The sequence below is a fragment of the Macrotis lagotis genome, chromosome 1 (genome assembly GCF_037893015.1).
Source record: "Macrotis lagotis isolate mMagLag1 chromosome 1, bilby.v1.9.chrom.fasta, whole genome shotgun sequence".
Taxonomy (NCBI): Eukaryota; Metazoa; Chordata; class Mammalia; order Peramelemorphia; family Peramelidae; genus Macrotis; species Macrotis lagotis.
The window spans coordinates 49,613,920-49,638,807 of NC_133658.1; the positions used below are offsets into that span (position 1 = coordinate 49,613,920).

The window sequence follows — 24,888 nt, forward strand, 5'->3', positions numbered from 1 at the left end:
GTCCCATCACTCTACCACTTTACCCCATCACATCTACTCAAGGAGCTTACAATCTAATGGGAGAGGAGTGGAGGAGCAAACAAATATATACAAAGCAAGACATACCAACAAACTTTTGAAAGCACATTGGGTCACAGCATTCATTAGCTTGGAAACCTTTTCATAAAAGCCCCAAACCCTGATCCAATACATGAGATGCACAAACTGAACTGAGAACAACAATACCTGATTTGACATCAAGCACAGCAACGTAGTCTATGGATCCAGCTGCAATGTGAGTACCAGATGGATGCCAGCTTAATGAGAGTACTCGACCTGGCAGTTACAGAATTTAAAAAAAAAAAAGGTTTACAAATAAACAGCAACAAGTCCCATAGAGTTTCTTACTACGTTATACCACCTTTCCCTTACTCCCCTATATTCTAGCATATTCTAGAACTACAGATACAACAGAACTCTGCGTCTTCAGAATATATACTATGCTAAGCCTTGAGTGGTGAACATCTAATATTACTGACTGAGGAATCCTGAAGAGAATGTCATATATTCTAGTCCTTATCTATTAAGAGATGTCTCTAAAGCAATAAATCACTTACCTACATGACACACTATAAGCTAGCGCTTTTAAAATACCTTGATTTGTTTTCAAGAGTAATCTTAGGCTTTTTGGTTTTGGATTTGTTTTTCTGGACAAGGAGACTTGGCATGGATAGTCTGGAACATCCAAGGCAGACAGATAAAATGTCTATTGTGACAAACAAAAAAGCAGCACAACTTCCTGGAGAGTTCACTCATTGTACTGACCCCTAAAATGCCCTTTACCTTTCTGTCGTTCTAAAGTTCGTTCAAGTTGGATTTTGTCTGGGGTGACTTGGAACAGCTTCACAGACCCATCCTCACAGCCTATCTGTTAGGGGGGGTAAAAAAGATGAACATAAATGCTAAAGTTTTTTTTTTTTTTAAAAGAAAGACATTTTCAAAGAGGGAGAACCCTGGAGTCAGAAAACCATACCCTAGTAAGCTAAAAAAAAGCTCAATAGTAGTCTAAAGAGACATGTTACAATGATAAAGAGAGGCCACATCAAACCTATGCTAGAAACCCATCATTTACTGAGATTTCATTCAGAGCAAAGCATAACAGGCGGGCTGCTGGCTGAATCAACACACTGGTCTTAGAGTCAGGAAGAACTTGGGTTCAAATCCTTACCCCTCGTTCCATGTCCTGGATAAACCTTAACCTCCTATTTAACCAGATGGGAAACTACTGACAACCACATGAAAGAATGTTCCACACCAGTAATCAAAGGAGAAAGGCTCAAGTAAACATCCCTGAGGCTTTACTTCCCCCACTTCTACCTGTTAAAGATGACAAGGCCTCCTAACGCCCCCTGGTGGAGTTGTGACTTACTCCAAGCATTTTGGAGAATGGTCCAGCATAAATATCAAGTTAACAAATTAGATGTACTCCACAATCTCACTGATATCACCACTGGTGAAATCCCAAAGAGGCCAAAGAAGTACAGAAGAAAACTTCAATGAGCCTAAAGAACCCTACATCTGTACTAATATATATACACTCCCCTCTTTCCCCTCAAACACTAACCGCAAGGTAAGAGCCACTTGGGTCAGCAGCAATGCTCCAAATGGGACCACCAAAGCCATCCACAGAATACTTGACACAAAGCTCTTCCAAGTCATACTCAATAATGTCACCATTGAGACCAGCACTGAAGAGCCGCTGTCCTTTTGCCCAGCACAGAGCTTCTGTGGATCGACCCTCATGGCCTGGGAAAAACTACAAAACACAGAAATACTTTATTCAGTTGTGAAATCACCATCATCATATATTAGTACATATTGAATAATCAGAGAATACGTTGAATTTATATTACAACCCAAAACAAATGAAAGTTTGATTCTAAAAATATTTGGATGTTTTAGTTTTGTTTTTATTAGCATATGTTAAGCAAGGTGGTGGCATATGGAACTGGTTCCTGAGTCAGGAAAGTCTGGCTTAGATTTCTGCCTGAGAGGTCCCTGGCTCCATGATCATAGAAGATCTCCCGAATTCTTAGCACTTCGATGTCTTTACATGGCAACACAGGTGCCTGATTGTCCCTCCATTAAAAAAAAAAGAGGTGTCAGTTCTGATTCAGAGAGGTTCACTAGGTATTCAAAAAACCAAATTGCAAAAAAGAATTAACAAGTCCTTAGGGTTAGTTTGGTGGGTGAGAAATGAGTATAATTGGCTTCAAGGTCTGGGGCAGAGGTTCAAGTCAAATCAAAGATTTAAACAGCATCTTATTAAAATCTCAAAGTGTTCCTATTTATTCTCACATCCTCAGGTGTGTGAAGTAAAAGATAGGTCTATTTCCTAATTTTCCTAGGGGGAGACTGAGGCACATACAGGAGATTAAGTGACCTATCCAAAGACAGCTAGGTCTTCTGCCTGTCAAATCTTTCCTCTTTCTACCAGGATAGGAAAGTCACTTTTAAAAGTCCTGAATGCTTTTAGTGGGACTAAGGAATATCTTTATGGGTGTTGCTGACCTAGACAGGTAAGAAAATTAAAGGTGATGAATCAATCAGCAAATTCTTCCCTATGTACTCAGTACTGTGCTCAGCACTGGGGATACAAAAAAAAAGCAAAAACAGTCCTAGCCCTCAAGGATTTTACACTTTTTTTTTTTAGGTTTTTGCAAGGCAATGGGGTTAAGTGGCTTGCCACCTAGCAGGCCCTGGTTTTACATTCTAATGGTAACTGTATAAAAACAAATAGGTAAATGCAAAGTAGTTGAAAGTAGCCAAAGCAGGGGCGGCTAGGTGGCCCAGTGGATAAAGCACGGCCCTGGAGTCAGGAGTACCTGGGTTCAAATCCGGCCTCAGGCACTTCATAATTACCTAGCTGCGTGGCCTTGGGCAAGCCACTTAACCCCATTTGCCTTGCAAAAAAAAAAAAAGTAGCCAAAGCAAGTGGAAAGTTCGGCCCGATGGGACAGATCAGCAAAGATCTGCTAGAAGGGGTAGTTTTGCCAAGGAGACAACTGATGGAATAAAGGAGGTGGGAGGTGTTGAGGACACAATGGAGGGCTGTGGCCACATGCAAATGATGTTGGGGACAAAAGATGTGATAACTGGTTGGGCATGAAAAGCAAAGGTGAGTGAGGAGCTGAGGTTTAGAACTTTCTAAGTGATAGGAATGATGATGGCACCTGTATAATCATGAGATAATTCAGAAGAGAAGAAAGTTGGGAAGGGAACATAATAAGTTTTATTTTGGACATGATTACTTTGAGATACCCACTGGGGCATCCAGTTTAAAAATGTCCAAAAGGGAGTTGGTGATATAACACTAGAGACCCAGAGATGAACCAAGACTGGATAAATAGACCTGGAAACTATGTGCATAAAAGAGATAATAATCACTAGTATTTAAACAACACTTTATGGTTTACAAAGCACTTTACATTTATGCTTTCATTTCTGACAATAAACCAGGGAGATGGACCCTATTGCATTTTTACAATGAGGAAGACAGAGGTTATCTGACTTGTCTAAGGCCCCAAAGACGTTAAGTATCTAAAGTACTCAGTTCTTTCTGACACAAGTCCAACACTGTTCACTGACCCTATTGGGAGCTCAAGTTGTCTTGGGCTGGAAAAGTGTCTTTTTGTGGGTTCTGCCATTCTAGAAATTGCCTATAGTCATTATTTAAACCTATCTGGAGTAGTCTGAGGGAGAGGTTATGAGAACTCCTGCCTAAGGACAGACTAATTTTTTTTATTTTAGTTTTTGCAAGGCAATGGAGTTAAGTGACTTGCCCAAAGTCACACAGCTAGTGTATGAGGCCGAATTTGAACACAGGTCCTCCTGACTCCAGGGCTGGTGCTCTATCCATTGCACCACCTAACTGCCCCTGGATAGACTAATTTTTTGCAAGGCAATGGGATTAAGTGACTTGCCCAAGGCCACGCAGCTAGGTAATTATTAAGTGTCTCAGGCCAGATTTGAACTCAGGTACTCCTGACTCCAGGACCAGTGCTCTATCCACTGTGCCACCTAGCTGCCCTGATAGACTAATTTTTAAAAAATATTTAATTGAAACATTTAAAATGAAAATAAATTAGCTAGCATAAAGAAAAGGAGAGGTAAGAGCAGAGAAGAGGAAAAACATGGAGAAAAATACATGACAAAGAGAAGACAGGTTCTTCAGAAGCTAATTCAATTAAGTTCACCACTTTTAAATACTTTCCAATTACTGGGCCAACAGCTTCTACACTAAACTATTCTGCCTCTCAAATCTTCCTTTTTCTTGCTATGGTCCCAATAACAGTCTAGGACAGATCCTTTCTCAGAATCATGTTGTTAAATGTATAAAATAAAATACATAAGATTATAAAAAAACTCATTCTATTGAAATAAAATCATCAAAATATCTTTTTAGAAATTCATAAAGGGGCAGCCTTCTAAAAATCAACACCAAAAACAACCAAAAAAGGTTCTATCAATAGACTATCAAACCTCAGTCTTGGCAATTCTATCATTGCCAAATGGGACATCAGAATCAACCTGTAAGCCCTAATTTCAGAGAAGAGAAAGTTGAAACCCAGAAAGGGCAAGTCAGTCAGCCTCATGTCCATCTGAATGGTCAGTGCTAAAATCAGGGATAAAGTTCCGACCTCTAGACTACAAGTCCATGACTCTCCTTTCCATTATACTATCTCCCAGCATGGCCAGAGATTACACAGCCAAGATGGGGAGGGAAGAAGAGGGGAAATTCCCTCCAGGAATGAGAAACAATTCATGCCTTCTCATCTTATATGATTCTTATCAATGACCTTTGAGACTCACACAATAAGTCATCTAGAAAATGAACTAGGAGCCTTCCTTTTTAACAGTTAACAAACATCAGACCATCACCCAGCTAGCTGTCTGTCATCACTCATTTTCCATTGAATAACTCTGCCAAGTCAAGTCTAATGTGCCAGGTACAGTGCCCCTTCTCTGACCACTTGGTCCTGTTTTTCCATCACCGACCCTCCACTTCTTCATCTTCACCTCATCCTTCTATATGTTCATCCTTTCTTGTGCTCCCAGTTCCTCACCTCTGTTTCTACCTTGCATATATGTGTCATCTTCCCCCTTTGATTCCTTTGTTCCTCTACCTTTCAAGTGTGCTTGCATTCACTGAATATGCTCCAACCTAAGTTGTGAACACAGTTTAATACACATTCCCTTTCTCTAATTTCAGTAGATCTATCACTGCTGCAGGGCAAGCCTTTCATTCTTCTTTAAGAGTTTACATCCCACACTCCTCAGCAGCTGTTTCAAACCTTCTCTCCTCCAGGGCATGATGGCTCAGCTGAGGACCCAACTCCTTACTTATAAAGTGACATAGACAGTGAACTTCCTGGCCTCTGGTATTTCCCACCTTAGTTATCTTCTAGTCCTCTCAGGGAAGTTAACAGGTCTTCTAACCTCTGTAGGAAGTACCAGCCTCTCCAATCCAGCCAGTTCCTCCATTCTCATTCAGGCCACTAGCATCTCTCCCTTGGGCTACAAAAATAGCATCATAATTGGATATCTCTTTTCCAGTCTCCTCCCTCTCCACTATCTTAGAGGGCAAAGGAACCATCCTTGTCAGCTGAGACGCCCACTGCCTGGACTCTTCCAGTTGGGCTTCTTTTTTCTCTTCAATGTCTTCAAATGAGGGGAGCTAGCTTTTTATCCCCACCCCCAGTAGAATCTAACTTAAGCTCCCAAGGGCAAGGACTACTTCATTTTGGTCTTTGCATTCCTAGAGTCAACTGTGCACACAGTAAGCGCTTAGGAAACATTTGCCAAATTCAGAGGGATGCCTGTAACAAAGGCCAAACATCAACACTTCTTGCTCACTCTAAGATGGTAACACACCATGGCTTACTTATGTCCCCTAGGTGTTCTGTTTCCCCTGCACCCACTCCCTCAGTCCCTGGCCACTGTTGCCTCCCCCTGGGGTCCCACTACTCAACAGACATCTAGACACTCAAGCCGAGAGGGCACATTCTGGGTGGTGTTCCTGCGCCCACAAGGTTCACCCAAATAGGCGACCAGTCCAATCTTTTTAACATTGACTCTAGCCAGGGGTCCCTGGGTTATAATTTGCTAACAAGTGATAAATGTGAAAAAGAAATGGCTCTTTTGTCCCTGATGTTCTTTCTAGGCTTTGGCCCTGATAACATTCTCCTTATAAATTGTGCCCCATAAGGCAAAAGCAGGAGCCTCCTGGTTGTTCTAGTTTTAATAGCCCCAAACGAGGGACTTGTGAAAGGTTTTGGTCTCTTTAGTCTAGTGAGACCACAAGGTATAGCATATGCTTATTACAGTGGAAAGTGACTTCCTTTTTTGGGAAACGAGAAATGTTTAATTTACTTAGTATTTTATCTTCAATTTTAAAAAGTTGTCTTATGTATTTTTCCTAATATTTTTTTCCCCTTTTCAATTTGATTTTTCTTTTACAACATGATAAACATGGATATATATTTAACACAGTTATAAATGTATAGCCTATAATTTGATTGCTTTTTATCAGGAGAGGGGAGGGAAGGAGAAAAATGTGAAACTCAAAACCTTCTAGAAAAATAACCGCTGAAAACTATATGTGCATGCAGTTGAGAAAATAAATGCATTTATTTGGTATTGGGGTGGAGCCAAGATGTCAGAATGGAGGCAAGAGTTCTCAGAAGCTTTCCTCCAGACCAGTCCAAATGCCTTAAAATTATGACACTTACTAAAGTCAGAAGTGGTAGAACCCACAGAAAGATTGAGTGAAACAATTTTCTGGTCCAAGACAACTTAGAAGAACAGTGGGAAGGGTCTGTTCCACTGGGTTGGAAAGGACTGCATAGCAGCATGGGCTGCAATGTACCATGGTGAACCAATTCCAGTCATCCAGGAACAGCCCATGGGATGCCTGGGTCCCCAGGGACACCTCGGTCCATGGCAGGGGGGTGATTTCCAGACTTCTTAGCCCAGGGATTGGCAACAACTTAGAAGGCCAACAGGAAAACTGCCACATCAGAGAAAGTCTCAGTGCAGCCCTGATCCCCAGAAATTGGCAGAGCCGTCTAGCAGCAGCTTCCAAAGTCCTCAGTTCATAGACAGGAAGAGGGTCAGGAAAGATTGAAGAGGTCTTTCTGCTATCCTTGGGACAGGACTCTGCTGCTTTGCCCAAACTCAGATCCAAGTTGCAGTTTGGGATTCCACACTGCCATAGCAGAACAGGGAACCTCCTCAGTTCTAGTACAGAGGGGAGTGCTTGTGGTCATCCACAGACCAGAACAGTCAGAGCCCATCATAAGACCTTGAAGGAACTGAGATCAGGGTGGGGTCCCCAAAATCCCTCAAAAGCTTGGGAAAAGTATGTCCTTCACCCTGGAAGCAGATTCCCACCTTAACAAAGAGTTAAAATCAAGTCATAGGCTGGGGAAACGAACAAACAAAAGAAGAAAAAGAATCTGGCTATAGATAATTTGGTCCCATGGAGGATCAAAATATACATTTGGAAAATGACAAAGTCAAAGCTTCTATATCCAGAGCCTCCAAGAAAAAAATAGGAATTGGTCTCAGGCTATGTAGGAGCTCAAAAAAGACTGAAAAGCAAGTAAGGGAGGGTAAAGGAAAAATTGCTAAGAGAAATGAGAACAATGAGGAAAAATCATGAAAACCAAGTCAGCAGCTTGGTGAAGGAGATACAAGTAATCATTGAAAGAAAAATAACATCTTAAAAACCAGTTTAGGTCAAATGGAAAAAGTAGTCCAAAAAAGTAGTCCAAAAAAGTGAATGAGGAGAAGAATGGCCTTAAAAAGCAGAAATGATCAGATGGAAAAGGAGATAAAAAACCTCTCTGAAGAAAATAATTCCTTCAAATGTAGAATGGAGCTAAGGGAAGCTGATGACTCTGTGAGAAATCAATAAACAATAAAACAAAACTAAGAGAATGAAAAAAACAGTAGAAAATGTGAAATATCTCACTGGAAAAATAACTGACCTGGAAAACAGATCCAAGAGAGATAATTTAAAATTATTGGGCTACCTGAAAGTCATGACCAGAAAAAGAGTCTAGACTTGATTTTTTAAGAAATTCTCTAGGAAAACTGCCCTGACATTCTAGAAGCAGATGATAAATAGAAATTGAAAGAATCCATTGATCACATTCTGAAAGAGATCCCAAAATAAAAAACTATCAGGAATATTAGTCAAATTCCAGAATTCCCAAGCCAAAGAGAAAATATTACAAGCAGTCAGAAAGAAACAATTATTATAGTGCTACAGTCAGGATTACACAACACAGCTTCTTCATTAAGGGCTCATAGGGCTTAGAATATGATATTCCAGAAGACAAAAGAGCTTGGATTACAACCAAGAATTAACTTCCCAACAAAACTGATTTTTTTTCAGTGGAAAAGATGGACACTCAATGAAATAGAGGACTTTCAAGCTTTCCTGTTGAAATGACCAGAACTGAACAGAAAGTTTGATCTTCAAGTGCAGGACTCAGGTGAAGCATAGAGTTGGCTGGAAAGGACAAATCATGAGGGATTTAATGATGTTGAACTGCGTGTATTCCTCCATGGGAAGATGATACTCAGGAGGGAGCTGAATATGAAGGTATAATATATACATTATAAAGATGGAGTTAATAGGTAAGAAAGGAATGTATTGGGAGAAAGGGAAAGGAGAGATAGAGTGAGCTAAATTATTTCACTTAAAAATGCAAGAAAAAAGCTTTACAATAGGGTGGAAGAAGGGACGGTGAAAGGGAATGAATGAGCCTTCATTCTCATCAGAAATGACTCAGAGAGGAAATATAAATATATATATGAATATATATATATGAATATATATATATATATATATGAATGAGGATGTAGAGGAATAGATTGGAGGGAAATGCAGCTAGTAATAGCAATTGTGGGAAAAAAAATTGAACAATTTCTGTGATGAAGAATGCAATCCATATCAGAGACAGAGCTGATAGTTTCTTAACACAGACTGAAGTACACTTTTTCCCCTCTAAATTTATTTTTCTTGAGGCTTCTCTATCTATCTTTGTGGGGAGAGAGAGGCTTATGTTTACTTTTATAACAAGACTACTGTATTAATGTGAAAGTAAATAAATTTTTTTTTGTTTTTTGCAAGGCAACCGGGGTTAAGTGGCTTGCCCAAGGCCACACAGCTAGATAATTAGTGCCACCTAGCCGCCCCTGAAAATAAATAAGTTTTTTAAAAAAATTTATTTAGTAGGGGCAGTAGGGTGGTGCAGTGGATAAAGCACCCGCCCTGGAGTCAGGAGGACTTGAGTCCAAATCTGGCCTCAAACATTTAATAATTACCTAGCTGTGTGACTTTGGGCAAGTCATCTAACCCCACTGGCCTTACAAAAAGCAAAAACAAAAAAACAAAAAATTTATTTAATATTTCATTTTCTCCCATTACATATAAGAATAATCTTTAACATTCTTTTTAAAAACTCAGAATTGAAAATTTTCTTCCTTTTTTTTTGCCTTAACCCCTCTCATTAAAACAGCAAGGAATTTGCTATCGCTTTTAAATGTGTAGACATGCAATACATTTCCATAAGTCATGTTGTGAAATAAAACATAGGTCCCTTCCCACCAAAAAAAGAAACCTCAAGAAAAATAAAGTTAAAAAAAAAGGATGCTTCATTCTGTATCTTCTTCCCTGGGGATGGATAGCATTCTTTATCTAAGTGGAGAAGATGACTTCTTAAGGGAATAGAGTAGAGTAGAGTGGAGACTCCTCTAAAGGGAAGCCCTAGATTTGCTTTCCCCCCTTCCCTCTCAGGACCTCAGGTCCCTTATCCACAAAGGGAAGTGGTCAGCCCAGATGACCCCAGCAGACTGACCTTTTCTTGAAAACTGTTGGCTGCCAGGTTGTAGATCTCAACTGTCCCATCAGTGCGGGAAACTGCCAGCCTGTTGGACTCATGATTGTATGCCACACATCGGATCCCCACGGGAATATAGTTGAAGAAACGCACCCGATGAACCTTAAATTCACCCATTCCTGTAGGCAGAAGAGACTCCTTATTAAAAGCCCCTGCTCAGGGGTCCTGTTCCTTTCCTCTATTCAGTGCGCCTCCTCACCTGGGGTGAAGGGGGGATCATTTCTGAATGTTGAGCTTCTAGAAAGTGGGGACAGTCTTTTACCTTTCTGTGCATCCCTCAACAGTCCCTATCACCCAGCAAGCATTTGATAAGTAAATGCTGACTGACTGACCTAGCCAATGACCAGTTTCTACAATATCCTCATGGGCTGAAGGAAGGACCAAACAGCAAGTAGTTGCAAAGAGCCTACTATGCTCCGGGAAGAGAGAGACAGAGTGTGGCTTACATTAAACTGGCACAGGGGGTCAGAGACCATGTGGGCAACATGAGAACAGAAAAATAATCTATCCAACTTGCAAAGGAAATACAAAGTAGCCTCTGGGGCAGGAGCAGGGAGAGCTGAGAAGTGAAGGTGAGGGGTGGCTAGGTGGCTCAGTGGGTAGAGCACCGGTCCTGGAGTCAGGAGGACCTGAGTTCAAATCCGGCCTCAGATGCTTAATCATGACCTAGCTGTATGACCTTGGGCAAGCCACTTAACCCCATTTGCCTTGCAAAAAAAGCCTAAAAAAAAAGTGAAGGTGAGGGGGCAGAACATGCCAGGATGGTGCTCAACTTAAAGACTAGGAAACAAAGGATCAAAGGTAAACCACCTGGTCCAGAGTAGTGTGGCTAGGAAGGTGGGACTGTCCTGACCCTTAACTTAAGGAGATGGAGGATGCCGGGGATCCAGGTTCAAATCCTGCCTCTGAGCCTCTTCTCAGTCACCAGAGAATCCAGTTTGGATTTCTGAATCTGAAATTCACCTGAATTTTGGGGGAATTACACTAATAGGACTTTTGAGCTCCTGGAGTTGTGGTGAAGAAAGACACGGGCCAGCCGCGTGGGGTGGCGGGCGGTGCTGAAACTCTTACAGAAAGCCCAATGCTGCAAGCTCCCGCCTAACGGGAGACACAAAAACCCACTCCAAACCCACTCGTACACGGTGGAAGTTCTAGGTCAAGGGCAGCTCAGGTGGGGCGGGGGCGCTGCCCCTGCTATTTGCACCCACGTTCAGGAGTGCCAGGGGCAGAGGGCACGGGCGGACGGCGGCAGGCCGGATTTCATTCTGGGGGTTCGGGGGGCTGGGCACCAAGCCGGGTGGGGGTCTCCCTGCTCACTGCCTGCGGCCCCGGGGCGCCGGCTAGCAGGGGGCCAGCGTTTTCCCGGGCCTCGGTTTCCCCACCTGTCAAAGGGGCTCCAGGCGGCACCCCGGGGCAGTCCCGGGCGCCGGGGCCGCCTTGCTGGGGCGACCCCGGCCCAGCCGCTGCCCGCCGGCGCCTCCCGGCTCCAGCCCACGCCCCTCGGGGGGCGCCCGGTCCGAGGGGGCTCCCGCCGCCCCCACCCGCCCCCGGCCCGCACTCACCCGGGATCCTCCGCCGGCCTTCTCCGGCCCCTTCTCCCGGGTTCTGGGCCGCGGGTGCCGGGTTCTGGGCCCCGGGTGCGGGGTTCTGGGCCGCGGGTGCCGGGTTCTGGGCCCCGGGTGCGGGGTTCTGGGCCGCGGGTGCCGGGTTCTGGGCCGCGGGTGCCCGGTTCTGGGCCCCGGGTGCGGGGTTCTGGGCCCCGGGTGCGGGGTTCTGGGCCCCGGGTGCGGGGTTCTGGGCCCCGGGTGCCGGGTTCTGGGCCGCGGGTGCCGGGTTCTGGGCCCCGGGTGCCGGGTTCTGGGCCCCGGGTGCCGGGTTCTGGGCCCCGGGTGCGGGGTTCTGGGCCCCGGGTGCGGGGTTCTGGGCCGCGGGTGCGGGGTTCTGGGCCCCGGGTGCCGGGTTCTGGGTCCCGGGTTCTGGGCCGCCTCCCGCGCCGGGAAAATGAGTTTGTGCGGCGCTCCCTTCCCCCACCCTTCGACCTCGTACCACGTGCGCGCACTCTGACCCCGGAAGCAGTCGCGGGCCCCACGGAGCCGGAAGTGCGCAGACGGTGTTAGCGGCGGCGGACGGCGGCGGCGGGAGGTTCGGTTGTCGCCCGTTGGCCGCGAGGCGCCGCGTTCGGCGGCCGCCATTGCAGGTCAGGCCCCGGGCGGGGAGTGCGGGAGGCGGAGCGGAAGGGGCCCGGGAGGCGCGGGCCGGGGCTGCGGCGGGGAGGCGGGGAGGCGGGGGCCGGCGGCCCGGGCCGGGCGGCCGGCGCGGGAAGAATGGCGGGCTCGGGCGGCGGGAGGGGCCGGGCGGGGGCGGGGCGCGGCCGAGGCGCGGGGCCGCGCGGGCGGGAGCCGGGGCCGAGCGGCGGCACGTGCGGCGGGGCGGCGCAGGCCGCGTGATGGAGGCCCGGGGCGCCGCGGGGGAGGGGCGGGAGCCCCCGGCGGCGGGAAGCGCCGCGCAGCCGCCCCCACGGACAAAGTTCCGAGACCCGGCCTGCCGCGTGAGCGCCGACTCCCGAGGGGGAGGGGCCGGGCCCGACCGGAAGCGGATCGGAGCCCGGCACCGGCGCCGGGGCATGCCCGGAGCAGCCCCGGCCGGCCCGACCCCGGCCCGAGGCAGTCTGGCCGGACTACGGCCAGGCCCGTCTAACCTCCCCTCCCCCAAAGACCCTTTCTTACCTCGTCCCGAAACTACTGCGAACCGAACGTGGTGCCTAATAAATGGAATAATTGTAAGGAAAGCTCTTGGCGCATCTCAGCTGTTGAGGACGTTTCCAGAGAAAACCAAATAAGTACCGGGGCAGCTAGAGGGCACAGTGGACGGAGCGCGGACCCTGGACCCGGAGGAGGACCTGAGTTCAAATGTGACTTATTAGCGCATGACCTTGGGCAAGTTAGTTTACCTCTTTATCCCTCGAAAATGGAAAAAAAAAAGGATTAAATTCACTTGGTTCTTCCAGTCACAGTTCGATATTGAGTCAACAATAATTTGTTTTATATATATATATATATCAATTCAGAACTACAAAATTGGAGTGTTTTCTACCAGATTTGTATTCTAATCTAAGCCAAGATTTTTTATATCATGAAGTTTGTAGGGAAAGCTTTGGAAAGAGTTGAAAACATTGACTTTACAAATCATCGAAATTTAAAGCTGTTATTAGGGAAAGAGATACCTAAGAACAAAGGGAATGAAGGATTAGCATTCGAATAATTAAATAAATTAAGCAAAATAGCCACAAAGTAGTTCCTTTTTTAAAATTTTGGTTTTTGTAATTACACAAAACCCTTGTCTAGGTATTTTAAATAAATTGTTTTCTGACTTTGGGTATAGCCCCTTTTCCTCCAGGGCATTCTTATTAATTAACTTTGAGTGCCTGATAAGTCGTTTGTTTATTTTTGCAAGGCAGTGAGGTTAAGTGGCTTGCCCAAGGCCACACAGCCAGGAAATTATTAAGTGTCTGAGGCTGGATTTGAACTCTGATTCCAGAACGGGTGCTCTATTCACTGCACCACCTAGCTGTCCCTGATAAATTATTCTTGATGAATTTATCTACGTGGATCTCATTTTTATTTTTGAGTTCTCCGTTTAAAAAACAGGAATCTGAGGTTTATAAAGATTTAAGGATTTACCTAAAATCAAAGCCCACCAATAAACTGAACAATCCACCTTGTCCAAAGAAACAATGGACTGGATCCTTAATTTATGTAATAATGGAACCGTTTTCTATAATAGCTTCCTAAGGTTTTTCAAATGGAATTTCAAGTGCAATTTTCCAGGATTAACTATCAGGAAAGGTTTGGTATTTTGGCAACCAGGAAAAATAAGTACAACAGTCCTGATGGTTGCAAAGAATCTCCTCAAGTGATTGCATATATTCATATTCACATGTGATCTGATGTTTGAAAGTATAATTATGTAAAATAAGGCATAAAATAAAGTTAGGGAGAAATGTAAAGTATCATGTTTTCAAAAGTATCAAAGTTCATTGTCATTACCCTTACCCATATACCCCCAAATCTTTATTTCCTTTTTTAAAAAACAGCAGTTTCTACAACTGCCTTCTGTTAATACAATTTCATCTTACTAGAGCTAGATTTGAATGGGTTTAACTTTTTATAGCTGGTTCAGGGTCTAAAAACTAAGGTAGTCTTATCAAAACTGAATTGCCACTTTAATGATATTAGATTTATACTTCCTAATTACTTTTGTAGGGAAAAATCGATTGAAGTGGATTTCAGGAGCACTTCCATTGACCTGCTTTTAATTCAATTGCATAACAATGGACCTGTATGATTAGTACTTCAAATTTTACTTTGAAAGGTATCCTTGCTCTTTTCATCTACATTTCTGTATACATCAAATTTTAGAATTTCAAGACCAGTCTCTTAATTTTTCTAGATTGAATAATGTTTGAAATATATATAGTTTGGGATTTAGAAATCTTTTTGCCAATCACTAGTGTTCATTGTGAAGGCTATTTACCTGTATTCTATTCTCTATGCTTTTTCTTTAGCAGCAGAAATGTCTAAATAATACATTCCTCTTAACCTCCCTGACTAGAGGAACAGATCGAGTCCCTTTTGTTCCTCACCCCTCCCCGGTCATTCTATCCCAGATAATAAATGAGCCATAAGCTTGGTCTACCCAAACCCTGATGATTAAAATTTCTGTAGTCTTGAGGGATAGTCTTAGAATATATATCTTTGACAGCTAATTAAACATATCCTATTCTGGGAAATAGACTGTATATATACATAGAAATATTCCCGTGTTGGACATGGGACACAGTAACGTCTGTGCCCTGTTTTAGATTAGCTGGAATACCCAAGCCAAGTTTCAGCTTTTAGTATTAATTTTGCTGGAACAGCAAAAGAAGATATGCACTTTCAGACATTCTTCTGTGACAGTGGTAGATAGAAAGTAAAGGACTTGAGTGTTGTGCCAGAATGTACCCATCACAATACCACTTATCTTTCCAGTCATGAGCTAGTAAGGACCAAACATGTCTGCAGAATTGCACACTAGAATCTCAGTATGTTTACATGCTGCAATGTGTACTACCTATATAACCCTGACCAAGTCTTTAAATCTCTGAACCTCAGGTTTCTCATATGTTCAAGGAAAAATTTCTTAGATGATCTCAGAAATTAGAAATTCATTAAAAATGTTGCTTTTCTGGCCCTAAATCCTATGGTTCCTTTTGCTTTCTTTTGAATACAAATGTAATGTGAAGTTAGCCTTTCAGAACAGATGTTTGATTGATTTCTGTGCTATACATTCAGTGAAGTTGTTTTTAGTTGATAGTTAATAGATTGAAGTTCTTGTCTACCCCTTACCCTGATCCATTTAATGACTTCTGAGGAAATCACCAATGTTATCCCCTAATTAGCAATGGTTAGAAATTGTTTTTCTTGGGTTTCCATTCTTTGCCAAGAAGTTGAAGGGTATAGCACAAGGTGTGCTAATGTTATCTTAAATGCTTGTTCATAATCTAATTAAACATACACATTTGCCCATCAGGAACTGATTTTTGTCCCATTAGGACTCCATTGATACCCAAGAATTGCTGGTAGCCATATATTCTGAACCAGAATCTTGTCATATGGTCTGACAAAGACTAATTCACCATTTTTGTTAAGTAGTCAACTTTGAAATCAGTCCGGAACCAGAAATCTGAGAAATAGAATTGCCTTATGTGACTGCAAATATTAGCTCCTGCTTTTTGAATTGAAAAAACTAAGTAGAATTTTTAGGAGAAAGTTCTTTTGCATTACCTCCTGAGTACCCTGCTGTTTCTTTTCTGATTTAGGTAAAAAAAAAAAATCACATCGGTCATCTGGATGATGGAATAAATTAGAATCCTAACCCTAGAGTCAGAAAGACCTGGGTTCAAATTTGACTTCAAACACTAGCAGTGTGACTCTGGCTGAGCCATTTAATTTCTGCCTCAGTTTTCTCATTTGTAAAAATATTAGCACCACACAGGGTGGTACTGAGGATCAAATGACTTAACAGTTGAAAAGCTCCTTGTCACCAAAGCATACACAATATAAATTATTATTAACTACCTTTTATAAACATAGGTTTTGATTAATCCAGGAACTATAGGGAACTCATCCCCTTGTACCCCCCCCAAAAAAAGTAATTTACATGTAGACCTTCCAGCTGTTTAATCTGATTTTAATTTGTGACTAAATTTTTCCAATTTCCACAAATTTATTTGCATTTAGGGAGGTGAAATTCTCTGTAATTTATAGAAATGGGTTGGGGTGTTTTGGAAATAATTGCTTTTCAAACCTGGAAAGTTATTTTAGGACTGGCATTGCTATTTTCTTGTCTTTTAATTGCTTTAAAATCTCCTAATCCTATTGATTAACTGTCTCATAGTTTCCTTGGTTCCTCAGAAATTCTAGTTTTAGTTGAAGACCCAGTCTGATTCTCTAATGTGTTGTAGTGAAAAGAAAGATGGACTATGAATAACAGTGTCACCAGGGCAAACCATTTATCTTCTCAACCTCAGTTTTCTTTAAAAAAAATTTTTTTTCCCATTACATGTTTTCAGCATTCATCCATTTGCAGATTTATGAGTTCCACATTTTTCTACTTCACTCCCTTCTCCCCATGGCAGCCAATAATCTGGTAAAAGTTATACATTTATAATTGTGTTTTATATATTTCCATTTTAGTTATATTGGGAAAGAGGAATTGGAACTAAGAGGAACAACCCTGAGAAAGAAAAAAAAACTTTTATAAAAGAAATTTTAAAAAGTGAACATAATCTGTATGTTTGCTCTGCATTTAGACTCCTCCTCCATAGTGGGTATTAATTTTTTCTGGATGTGGATGTCATTTTCTGTAACTGGTCTCAGGATTGTCTTTGATCACTGAATTGTGTCCATCATAAGTTGATCCATCTCTCAATGCTGCCATTAATGTGTACAGTATTGTCCTGGTTCTGCCCACTTCTCTCAGCATCAGTTCATACAAGCCTTTTCAGGCTTTTTTCTAAGGCCTGATTGCTCATAATTTCTTATAGAATAATAGTATTCCATCACATGCATATGTTCAGCCATTCTCCAGTTGATGGGCATCCCCTCAATTCCCAATTTTTTGCCAATTACAAAAAAGAGCTCTTAAATATTTTTCCACATGTGAGTCTTTTCCTCTTTTTTGGTGTTTTTCTTGGGTTATAAATCTAGAGGTATTTATTGTTGGATCAGAAAGTATGTACAGTTTTAATGCCCTTTGGGCATAGTTCCAGATTGCTCTCTACAATATCACTCAGTTTTTCTATTGTATAGCAAGAAAATAATACTTAAAAACTACATGTTTTATAAGATGGTTATAAACCAAAGTAGCATTAGTAATTTTTCCCCATTATACTTTCATCTGATTCTTGTGTTAATGTCTACACCTAAAAATTCCTTCTTATGATGCTTTTACTCTCATGTTGTAACTTGAAATCTAATGAAATATCATGAGGTCTTGAATTTTATGTACTGCTTTCTCCTTAGTTGCATAAACATATGTCAAGATTTTAGAAGTTTAAATTTTTTTTAACTCTTCCAATATCAAGCCCAATAAGCAAATGAATCCCATGTGTGATGATCAGGACCTCCGCTTCAAAATATGTAGTTTATTCTCATTGTCATTTAAACTTTCTCTTGAACAGTATGCAAATTTGCCACAAGGTGACACTGTTGTATAAAACAAATCTCAGTATAAGTCCCTTTTCTGTTGGAAATAATATGATCCTTTAGATAGGGTGAGTGCCTAAAACATTCACCAGAAGGCACAGAATGATACCAAGGACATTTTCTTGGCTTAACTTTTGGTGGAGACCTTTTTTTGTTTCAAAATAATCTTTAGTGATTGGGCAGGGGAAGGAAGTTAATGTAAGTTTACATTGTGTCCCTGGAAAAAAGCAATGGGGAAATTGAAAAAAGTTAATCTGTTTGGCAAAGAAGAAAATATCAGAATGTCTTTATGTAAATTTTTCCCTTTCTTTTCTCAGCTTTTCTTCAGTTTGCTTTTCTGAGAGAAAAGGCTGATGGTGCAAATTGTGATTTCCAGGTGAGTGAATCCATCTTGATATCTTTTCTTCATTGTAGGGTAAATAGTTGGGGATGGATAAATTGGCTGTTTTTCTGGAAGAGCTAAGATCCCAGAGTGCATCTGCGCAGATCCTTGCATTTCAACCTTTAGTTCAGTGCCTAACACTACCCACTTGACAAATAAACTTAATCAAAAAAGAATGGCTGAGCCTTTTATGGGTGGTATACTGCCCATCCTTCACCCCTCAAAAATATTGTAACCACCAGCCCTTTGCTTGCAGTGCTGGGGCTGGAGGCTTGGCAGAATGGGTGCTGATGGAGCTACAGGGGGAGATCGAGGCTCGCTACAGCACTGGATTAGCCGGAAACCTCCTGGGAGACCTACATTACACCACCGAGGTGAGGGGGCTTTCCTTACCCTGCCTAACGCCTCAGAAAATCAAGCCACAGTATGGTGGCCCTCCCAGAATCCAGAGTGGGGACTGCCCTAAGGTTTGTTATGTGAGGTCTGGCTAATGTCCTCAGGAATCCAGTCACGCTCCTCCTCCCCTACCTCTGAAACATCAGAGAAGTTTTATTTTGGGGTAACTGGAGACATTATATTTCTAAAAAAATGGAAAATAGAATTTTCTTATGACTGGGCAATGCATAGGGGGAGGGTCAAAAGAGCTAAGGCAATGGAAGGACCTGAACAGGGTGATGGGGATGCTGAGCTTTATCTTGTCCCAAACCTCAGGTATCTTGTTTTGTTTTTGTTTTTGTTTTCCTTAAAGGGAATTCCTGTGCTGATTGTGGGGCATCATATCCTCTATGGGAAAATTATCCAACTGGAGAAGCCATTTGCTGTCCTGGTAAAAAGTGGTTCTGAGGAACCGGAATGTGATGAAAGTGGCAGACGTACAGCAACTCGGTACCTAGCAAAAGCACTGATAAAGAGCAAGATTCTCTTCAAAACTCGCCCTAAACCCATCATCACCAACGTTCCCAAGAAAGTATGAAAGAACCAAGGATTTTTTCCAGAGAGCGGCCAACTCCCTGGACTCGTGCCCCATTTCCACCCCGAGGACGGATAGACAGCTCCCTGGGCTCACCAATGGCTCCTGTTTTGAATGCAGGCAACACAATGGGGGTAAACCCTGATCCTTTTCTTTTAGCCAGCGTTCTTGGTGGAAATCTGACTCGATTCCCAACTGGCCCTCTTGCCAGAAATCCAGCTCCTTTCCCAAAGCCATCTGGCTCATTGGCCTCATGTCCGCCTTCCTTCCCAGCTGGTGCCCGAGACTCAAATGTGGTTCCTTTTCCAAGGGGGATGAATCCTCCAAGCACAACCTCAGTACCTTTTCCAAGGTCAGGTGGCCCACTTGGCTCAGGTCTAAACCCTAGAGCAGGCATTGCCACTGGTACAGGTCCTATGTCTAACCCTAGGCCAGGTGGACTCACGGGTACAGGTCCTATGTCTAACCCTAGGCCAGGTGGACTCACGGGCACAGGTCCTATGCCTAACCCTAGGCCAGGTGGACCCACAGGCCCAGGTCCTATGTCCAACCCTAGGCCAGGTGGACTCACAGGCCCAGGTCCTATGTCTAACCCTAGACCAGGTGGACCCACTAACACAGGTCCTATGTCTAACCCAAGGGCAAGTGGTCTTCTGGGTGCAGGTCTTGACCCCAGAGCAGGTGGTCTGGGCTCTGGTCCTGGACCTGACCTGAGAACAGGGGGTTCTCTAGGCACAGGTCTTGGCCCAAACCTAAGGACAGGTGGCCTTATGGGGACAGGCTCTGGTCCTGACCCTAGAGGAAGTGGGTTCTTGGGTTCTGCTGGTCCTGGTCCCAATTCTAGAATGAGTGGCATGGGCACAGGCAGCCTGGGTGCAGGTGGCCTGGGAGCAGGTGGCCTGGGAGCAAGCGGCCTGGGAGCAGGCAGTGTTGGCACCAGCAGTGTTGGTGCAGGTGGCCTGGGAACCAGTGGCCTCGGCGCAGGTGGCCTGGGAACTGGCAGCCTAGGTGCAGGTGGCTTGGGAGCCGGTGGCCTGGGTGCAAGTGGCCTAGGAGCTGGAGGCCTGGGTGCAGGTGGCCTGGGAGCTGGCGGACTAGGAGCTGGTGGACTAGGAGCCAGCGGAGTGGGAGCCGGTGGCCTGGGAGCCGGCGGGGTAGGAGCCAGTGGCCTGGGCTCTGGTGGCTTGGGAGCTGGTGGCCTGGGTGCTGGCGGCCTGGGCTCCAGTGGCCTGGGTGCAGGAGGCCTGAGTACAGGCCCAGGTCCAGGCCCAGGTCTCAACCTAAGAACAAGTGGTTTCTCTAACACAGGGCATATCCCAGATCCAAGGGCAAGTGGATTTCTGGGCACAGGCCTTGGTCCTAACTCTAGAGTTAGTCTAGGCACAGGTCCTGGTCCTAACCCAAGAGCAGGTGCCCCGGGACCAGGCCCTGGTCTAAACCCAAGAGTAGGTCTGGGAACAGGCCAGGGCCCAAATCTGGATCCCAGGGCAGGTGGTCTCTTGGGATCAGGAGCTGGTCCCAATTTGAGAGCTGCTGGTATCATAGGCACAGGATCTGGTCTTGATTTGAGAGCGTCCGGATCTCTAGGTATGGATCTTGCTCCCATTTTGAGGGCAGCTGGCCTCCTTGGAGCAAATTCAGCCCCTTTCTCGCAGTCATCTGGAAATATGGGTCCAAATCCATCTTCTATGACAAGAGCAACAGGTCCTATAGGCCCAAACTCGGGTCCTGGTTCTAGGATGGTGGGCCTTCCAGGTCCAAGTTCCTCTCCTATGCCCAGGGCTGCTGGCCCCCTAGGTCCTAATTCAACTCCTTTCTCAAGGCCAACAGGCCCCTTAGGTGTAAATTCAACTCCCTTTCCAAGGGGGACAAATCCTGCAGGCTTGAACCCAGCTACATTTTCCCAGTCCACCAGCTCAAACCAATCTACCTTTCCACGTTCCACTGGTCTTCAGGCATCCAGTACTGCAATTTTTCCACGGTCATCTGGCCCCCTGGGCCCAAATCCAGCTAACTTCCCGAGATCAGCTGGACTGCAAGGCCCAAGTCCAGCTACTTTCCCAAGATCCAGTGGCCCACTAGGTCCTAGTCAAGTCTCTTTCCCAAGGTCTGCTGCTGGTTCACTGGGTCCCACACCAGCAAGTGCCCCAGGCTTAAACCCAGCTCCTTTTCCAAGACCATCCGGTGGTCCCCTGGGTATAAATCCATCTTTTTCTAGGGTCAACGGCCCCATATTAAAGACTGTGGTACCATTTCCCAGGAGCGGAGGAAGCCTTTCAGGCCCTGGTCCAACTTTTCCTAGACCAGGAGGCCCATTGGCTGCAATGTACTCAAATGGAATGCTGCCGCCCTAGACCACCTCCCTCCCGCCTAGGCTACATTGGCTGCAAGGCACCACAGCTCTGGGCAGGATGGAGAGAGTTGTGTCCTGAAGGCCACGGTGAGGCTCGACTTGATGGCCATTTCTTTTCCACGGCTTATTTCTCCAATGAAGATGGAGTCTTCACTTTGTGAGACAAGGACTCTGGCAGGCATGCTCAACCCTAAGGATGGGGGAAAAGACTCCCGGGGTCCTGTAGCCTGTGGTGCTTTCTCACTGCTTTGTGCCGAGTTCTCTTTCTTACTCATTTCTTGGATTGTTCTCCTGGACTTTTCCTCAGGGATGCATAGGCCTGCCAGTCCCAGCTCATTCTGTACCACCATCTTCCCTACCAGAGAATCCCATGTAGCTGCTTTTGTTCATTGTGTTCCAGTTTCAAACATTACTCAGTAACTTTGTATAGAGCAGCTCTGACTGGATAGTGCTTTTCAGTTCTAAGTAAAGCTTATTTCTTTTATGTCACAAACTGGACATTGGCCACCTCTGGAATTCACAGGAGGCCAAAGTTGTGAAGCAGCTTCTCGCCTGCCCTTCTCGCTACTGTTACTCCCAATCAAAGAACCTCAAGATTTTGAATTGATGTTGGCTCTGGGACCTGGGGGTGGGGGAATGGGAAGATGGGAGGCAAGGGGGGGAGGGGAATAATCACTGCTTTTCAGCCTGATATGAAGGCATTGTTGGTGTTTCATTCTACAATATATCATTTCTTACTGTTTCTTTAATAAATGGGATGGGAGGTTGCTGATTTTGAGCCCATTTTGTTACCTGGCCCAGGGGGAAGGAACCTCACACCCATGAATTTTAATGTTTTAGCTCAAGTTGGCCAAGAGCCTACCTTCTTTTCTGTGTAGCTTGTCTAGCTTCTTTTGCTGCAGGAATCGGAAAGCTTCAGTTTGTCTTCACAGCTGGAGCTTTCTTACTGATAATTTATCAAGGATTTTGACCCGAATTACCACCTGAGGTCCCATTTGTACATAACATCTTTAATGTTGTTCTGGGCTAAGTGCACAATCACCTTTGGACAGTTTTGTCAGTTAAATTGACTGAGTTTCTGTTGGAAATTATCTGGGAAAATGGTTGGATGGCAAATAAACCAGAAAGATGGAAGTTAAATTTCAATTCTTATTCACTTAAAGACTCAAACAGTGTCAAGCACAGCGAACCTTTGTAGATTACAGTCATGTCATGTGATGTATTGAACCGTGTATTCACTGGCATGCCTGTCTTGTAGCCCTATCTTGTTTTCCAGGTTTGGGTCTTCCTGGTAGATATCTACATTTTTACATTGAGTAACACAGGGAACGAGAGCTAAAGAAACAAGACCGCTGTTCTGTGCAAATTTTATTTTGACAAATACATCAGTATAAAAATTTTGACCTTTCTAAAAAGTGAAAAAAATGCAGGTAAAAAATAAATACATTTACAAATCATTGTAGAAATAAGTAAATATAAAAGATCAGAAAAACCCTAAATTCCTCATTAAAATGGGATTTGAGAGAAAAACCAAATGTTTTCATTAATATATAAAGTCTCTTCCCTTGCCTGAAGTAGGGATACAGCAGATGATGTTTGGTTTTGTGTGTTTTACAGAAAATATAAAAAAATAACTTATAAAAACCAGTTGAGGTTGAAAGTTGTGAGCCTACTTATCTGCCTCTGCTCCTTTTCTATCTGGGAGTCTGGTAACAGTAGCAGGATTAGAGAAGTCTAATGGTAAGACAGCTAGGAAAGATGTTCCTTAACCATCTCACTTGAAGTTAAATTGAGAAAAGTAAGCCCTTAGTTAAGTCTGAACCTTGCATTGGCTGGCTAGATTTTCTCCATTAAATAGAACTCAAAATAGTTGGCTTCTTAGCTAGGAAAAGCTCAGAAGGAACTAGAGACATTACCTCTGGCCTCTTCCTCATCTTTGATGGTCTGGCCTGGTATTAGTAGTGCCTTCCAGGAAGTATAGGGTCTCTGTTATGCAGTGATTGCTGGCAGCACCCAGAAGACAGGCATTTGAAAAGCACCATAATTTGACCTGGTTGCCATTGGATGGAGCACATTTCGTTCCTTGCAGAAAGTAGCAGGTGTTCTATAGACTTTTTCCTAATCATTTTCCTTTTGATTGTTAGTTACTGGTGCAGTAGTGCAGATTAAGGTCATCGCCACCGTCTCACTAAACATTGATAGTCAAGCCAGATGAATTAAATGTCCACATTAAGAATTGAGATATGATTATTGATGAAATGTTGGCAAGAGATGGGACAAGAACCTTAGGAACTAGGGAAACCCCATTTCCTAATTTTTGTGTGACCCAGAAATAATGCAAAGCAAATTAAAAAGCTGACAATTTTGAAACTTTGTTGCAAGAAAGCTGAAAATATTCCCTGGGGAATAGGATGAAACCCACATTTGGGCATAAGTGACAACTAAGAGACAAGAATTGCACCTGTAAGCTAATCAGTTGATTGTAGAATCTAGGTTGTGGCACAGACAAAAGACTGAATTACACATAAAAGACTAGCTTGCTGGCATCAACCTGAAATTCAAGTCTTAAGATTCATAAGCATGCCCTTTGTCACCCCAAAGAGTTAACTACCTGTCTCAGGCACCTCTTTGAGACCTCTGGCAACAATGTTGAATTAGAGGAGTGGTTATTCAGCTAGAAATTGTGACCTCTGATGGATCTAAAATATTCTCATAAATCCCAAGCTTTAAATTATAATTTCTGAAGCTCTGGCATTTGGAAAAAGCAAAGAATGGTGGTTGTCATGGTCTCCAAACTCATCTTTGGGCTCGAGTAAAGGAAATTAAGGTGCCTACATCCTACCTTTCCAAGGTTGTTTGGTTACTGGCCAAAACAGACCAGCTGATGAGATCTGTGACCCTGACAACAAGCAACAGCAGCTCTTAGACCATTCCTAATCCCAAACTCCATCCATTGCATTCCTATAGTTCATTGTGGCCTTGTAGCATATTAAAACAACGGAAGTGACTGACATGTACCTTCTACCTGGTATAACAGTGGAAGCTTTTAGTCCCTGCTGGTTTGGTTCACTTTCACCATCCTCAGGCCTGTTCCCTGATGCCCAGAGGCCAGCCTACTTAGGACAATCTTATCAATCTGGTGACTGGAAATGTAGGCAGTGACCCCGCTGGGTTTGCTTTCAGGCAGAACTAGTATAATGCACCAAGAAGCTGCTACGTGGAGGCCATCCTTCAATGTGCTTATGGTACACAGTGCTCTGGATTACTCCAGGGCCTCAGGGAAAGGAAACAATCTCCAGAGTCCATTGTCAGTAGGCAGAGGCAGAAAGTCTAGAAACATGGGACGCTGGCCTCGGTCTCCAAGGAATCTGGTGATAGTTTCATTTGAATCCATGATCTATGTAATAGGATGGTTGCTCCAGGCCACCCTGCAGGTCAAACTCCTTTGCACTGAAACTTGTCCTTTGGACAACAGTTAAGAAAAT

General features: G+C 44.0%; 3 protein-coding genes across 7 annotated transcripts in view; 2 read left to right on the forward strand and 1 right to left on the reverse strand.

The window, feature by feature from the left end:
* The window catches only part of UTP4 (UTP4 small subunit processome component), a 35,253-nt gene extending 23,056 nt beyond the window's left edge, over window positions 1-12,197 (reverse strand). Inside the window, exons 1-5 of one of the 3 annotated variants that reach the window (XM_074200540.1) lie at window positions 12,016-12,197; window positions 9,909-10,069; window positions 1,604-1,795; window positions 823-907; window positions 226-315 (exon numbers count right to left, since the gene is read on the reverse strand). In XM_074200540.1, the coding sequence (XP_074056641.1) occupies window positions 226-315; window positions 823-907; window positions 1,604-1,795; window positions 9,909-10,069; window positions 12,016-12,142 (655 nt within the window). In that variant the 5' untranslated portion in view covers window positions 12,143-12,197. Of the gene's footprint in view, window positions 1-225; window positions 316-822; window positions 908-1,603; window positions 1,796-9,908; window positions 10,070-11,512; window positions 11,596-11,996 lie in introns of those variants that run through there. The other 2 variants (XM_074200558.1, XM_074200550.1) reach the window with 2 other exon arrangements.
* CHTF8 (chromosome transmission fidelity factor 8) lies at window positions 12,042-19,065 on the forward strand. 3 transcript variants are annotated; one of them, XM_074200584.1, is made up of 6 exons: window positions 12,047-12,147; window positions 12,757-12,890; window positions 14,213-14,321; window positions 18,016-18,074; window positions 18,337-18,454; window positions 18,829-19,065. In XM_074200584.1, the coding sequence occupies exons 4-6, from the start codon at window positions 18,052-18,054 to the stop codon at window positions 19,051-19,053; spliced, it is 366 nt and encodes a 121-aa protein (XP_074056685.1). In that variant the 5' UTR covers window positions 12,047-12,147; window positions 12,757-12,890; window positions 14,213-14,321; window positions 18,016-18,051; the 3' UTR covers window positions 19,054-19,065. The 3 variants fall into 3 exon arrangements, with proteins under 3 accessions (XP_074056672.1, XP_074056685.1, XP_074056682.1); XM_074200581.1 differs by lacking the exon at window positions 12,757-12,890; XM_074200571.1 differs by lacking the exons at window positions 12,757-12,890; window positions 14,213-14,321 and having other exon boundaries at window positions 12,042-12,147.
* On the forward strand, window positions 19,050-24,853 carry DERPC (DERPC proline and glycine rich nuclear protein). The gene has a single exon (XM_074200528.1). It carries the CDS (start codon window positions 19,050-19,052, stop codon window positions 21,402-21,404), a length of 2,355 nt encoding a protein of 784 aa, XP_074056629.1. The 3' UTR covers window positions 21,405-24,853.
* The last annotated feature ends 35 nt before the right edge of the window (window positions 24,854-24,888 follow it).

Bases quoted from the DNA above. Each gene is read 5' to 3' on its own strand.
- CHTF8 (XM_074200571.1), top strand. From the start codon at position 18,052: ATGGTGCAAATTGTGATTTCCAG. The intron at 18,075-18,336 runs GTGAGTGAATCC...CTTTGCTTGCAG, and splicing joins GTGCAAATTGTGATTTCCAG to TGCTGGGGCTGGAGGCTTGG. The intron at 18,455-18,828 runs GTGAGGGGGCTT...TTTTCCTTAAAG, and splicing joins ACCTACATTACACCACCGAG to GGAATTCCTGTGCTGATTGT.
- DERPC (XM_074200528.1), top strand. From the start codon at position 19,050: ATGAAAGAACCAAGGATTTTTTCCAGAGAGCGGCCAACTCCCTGGACT.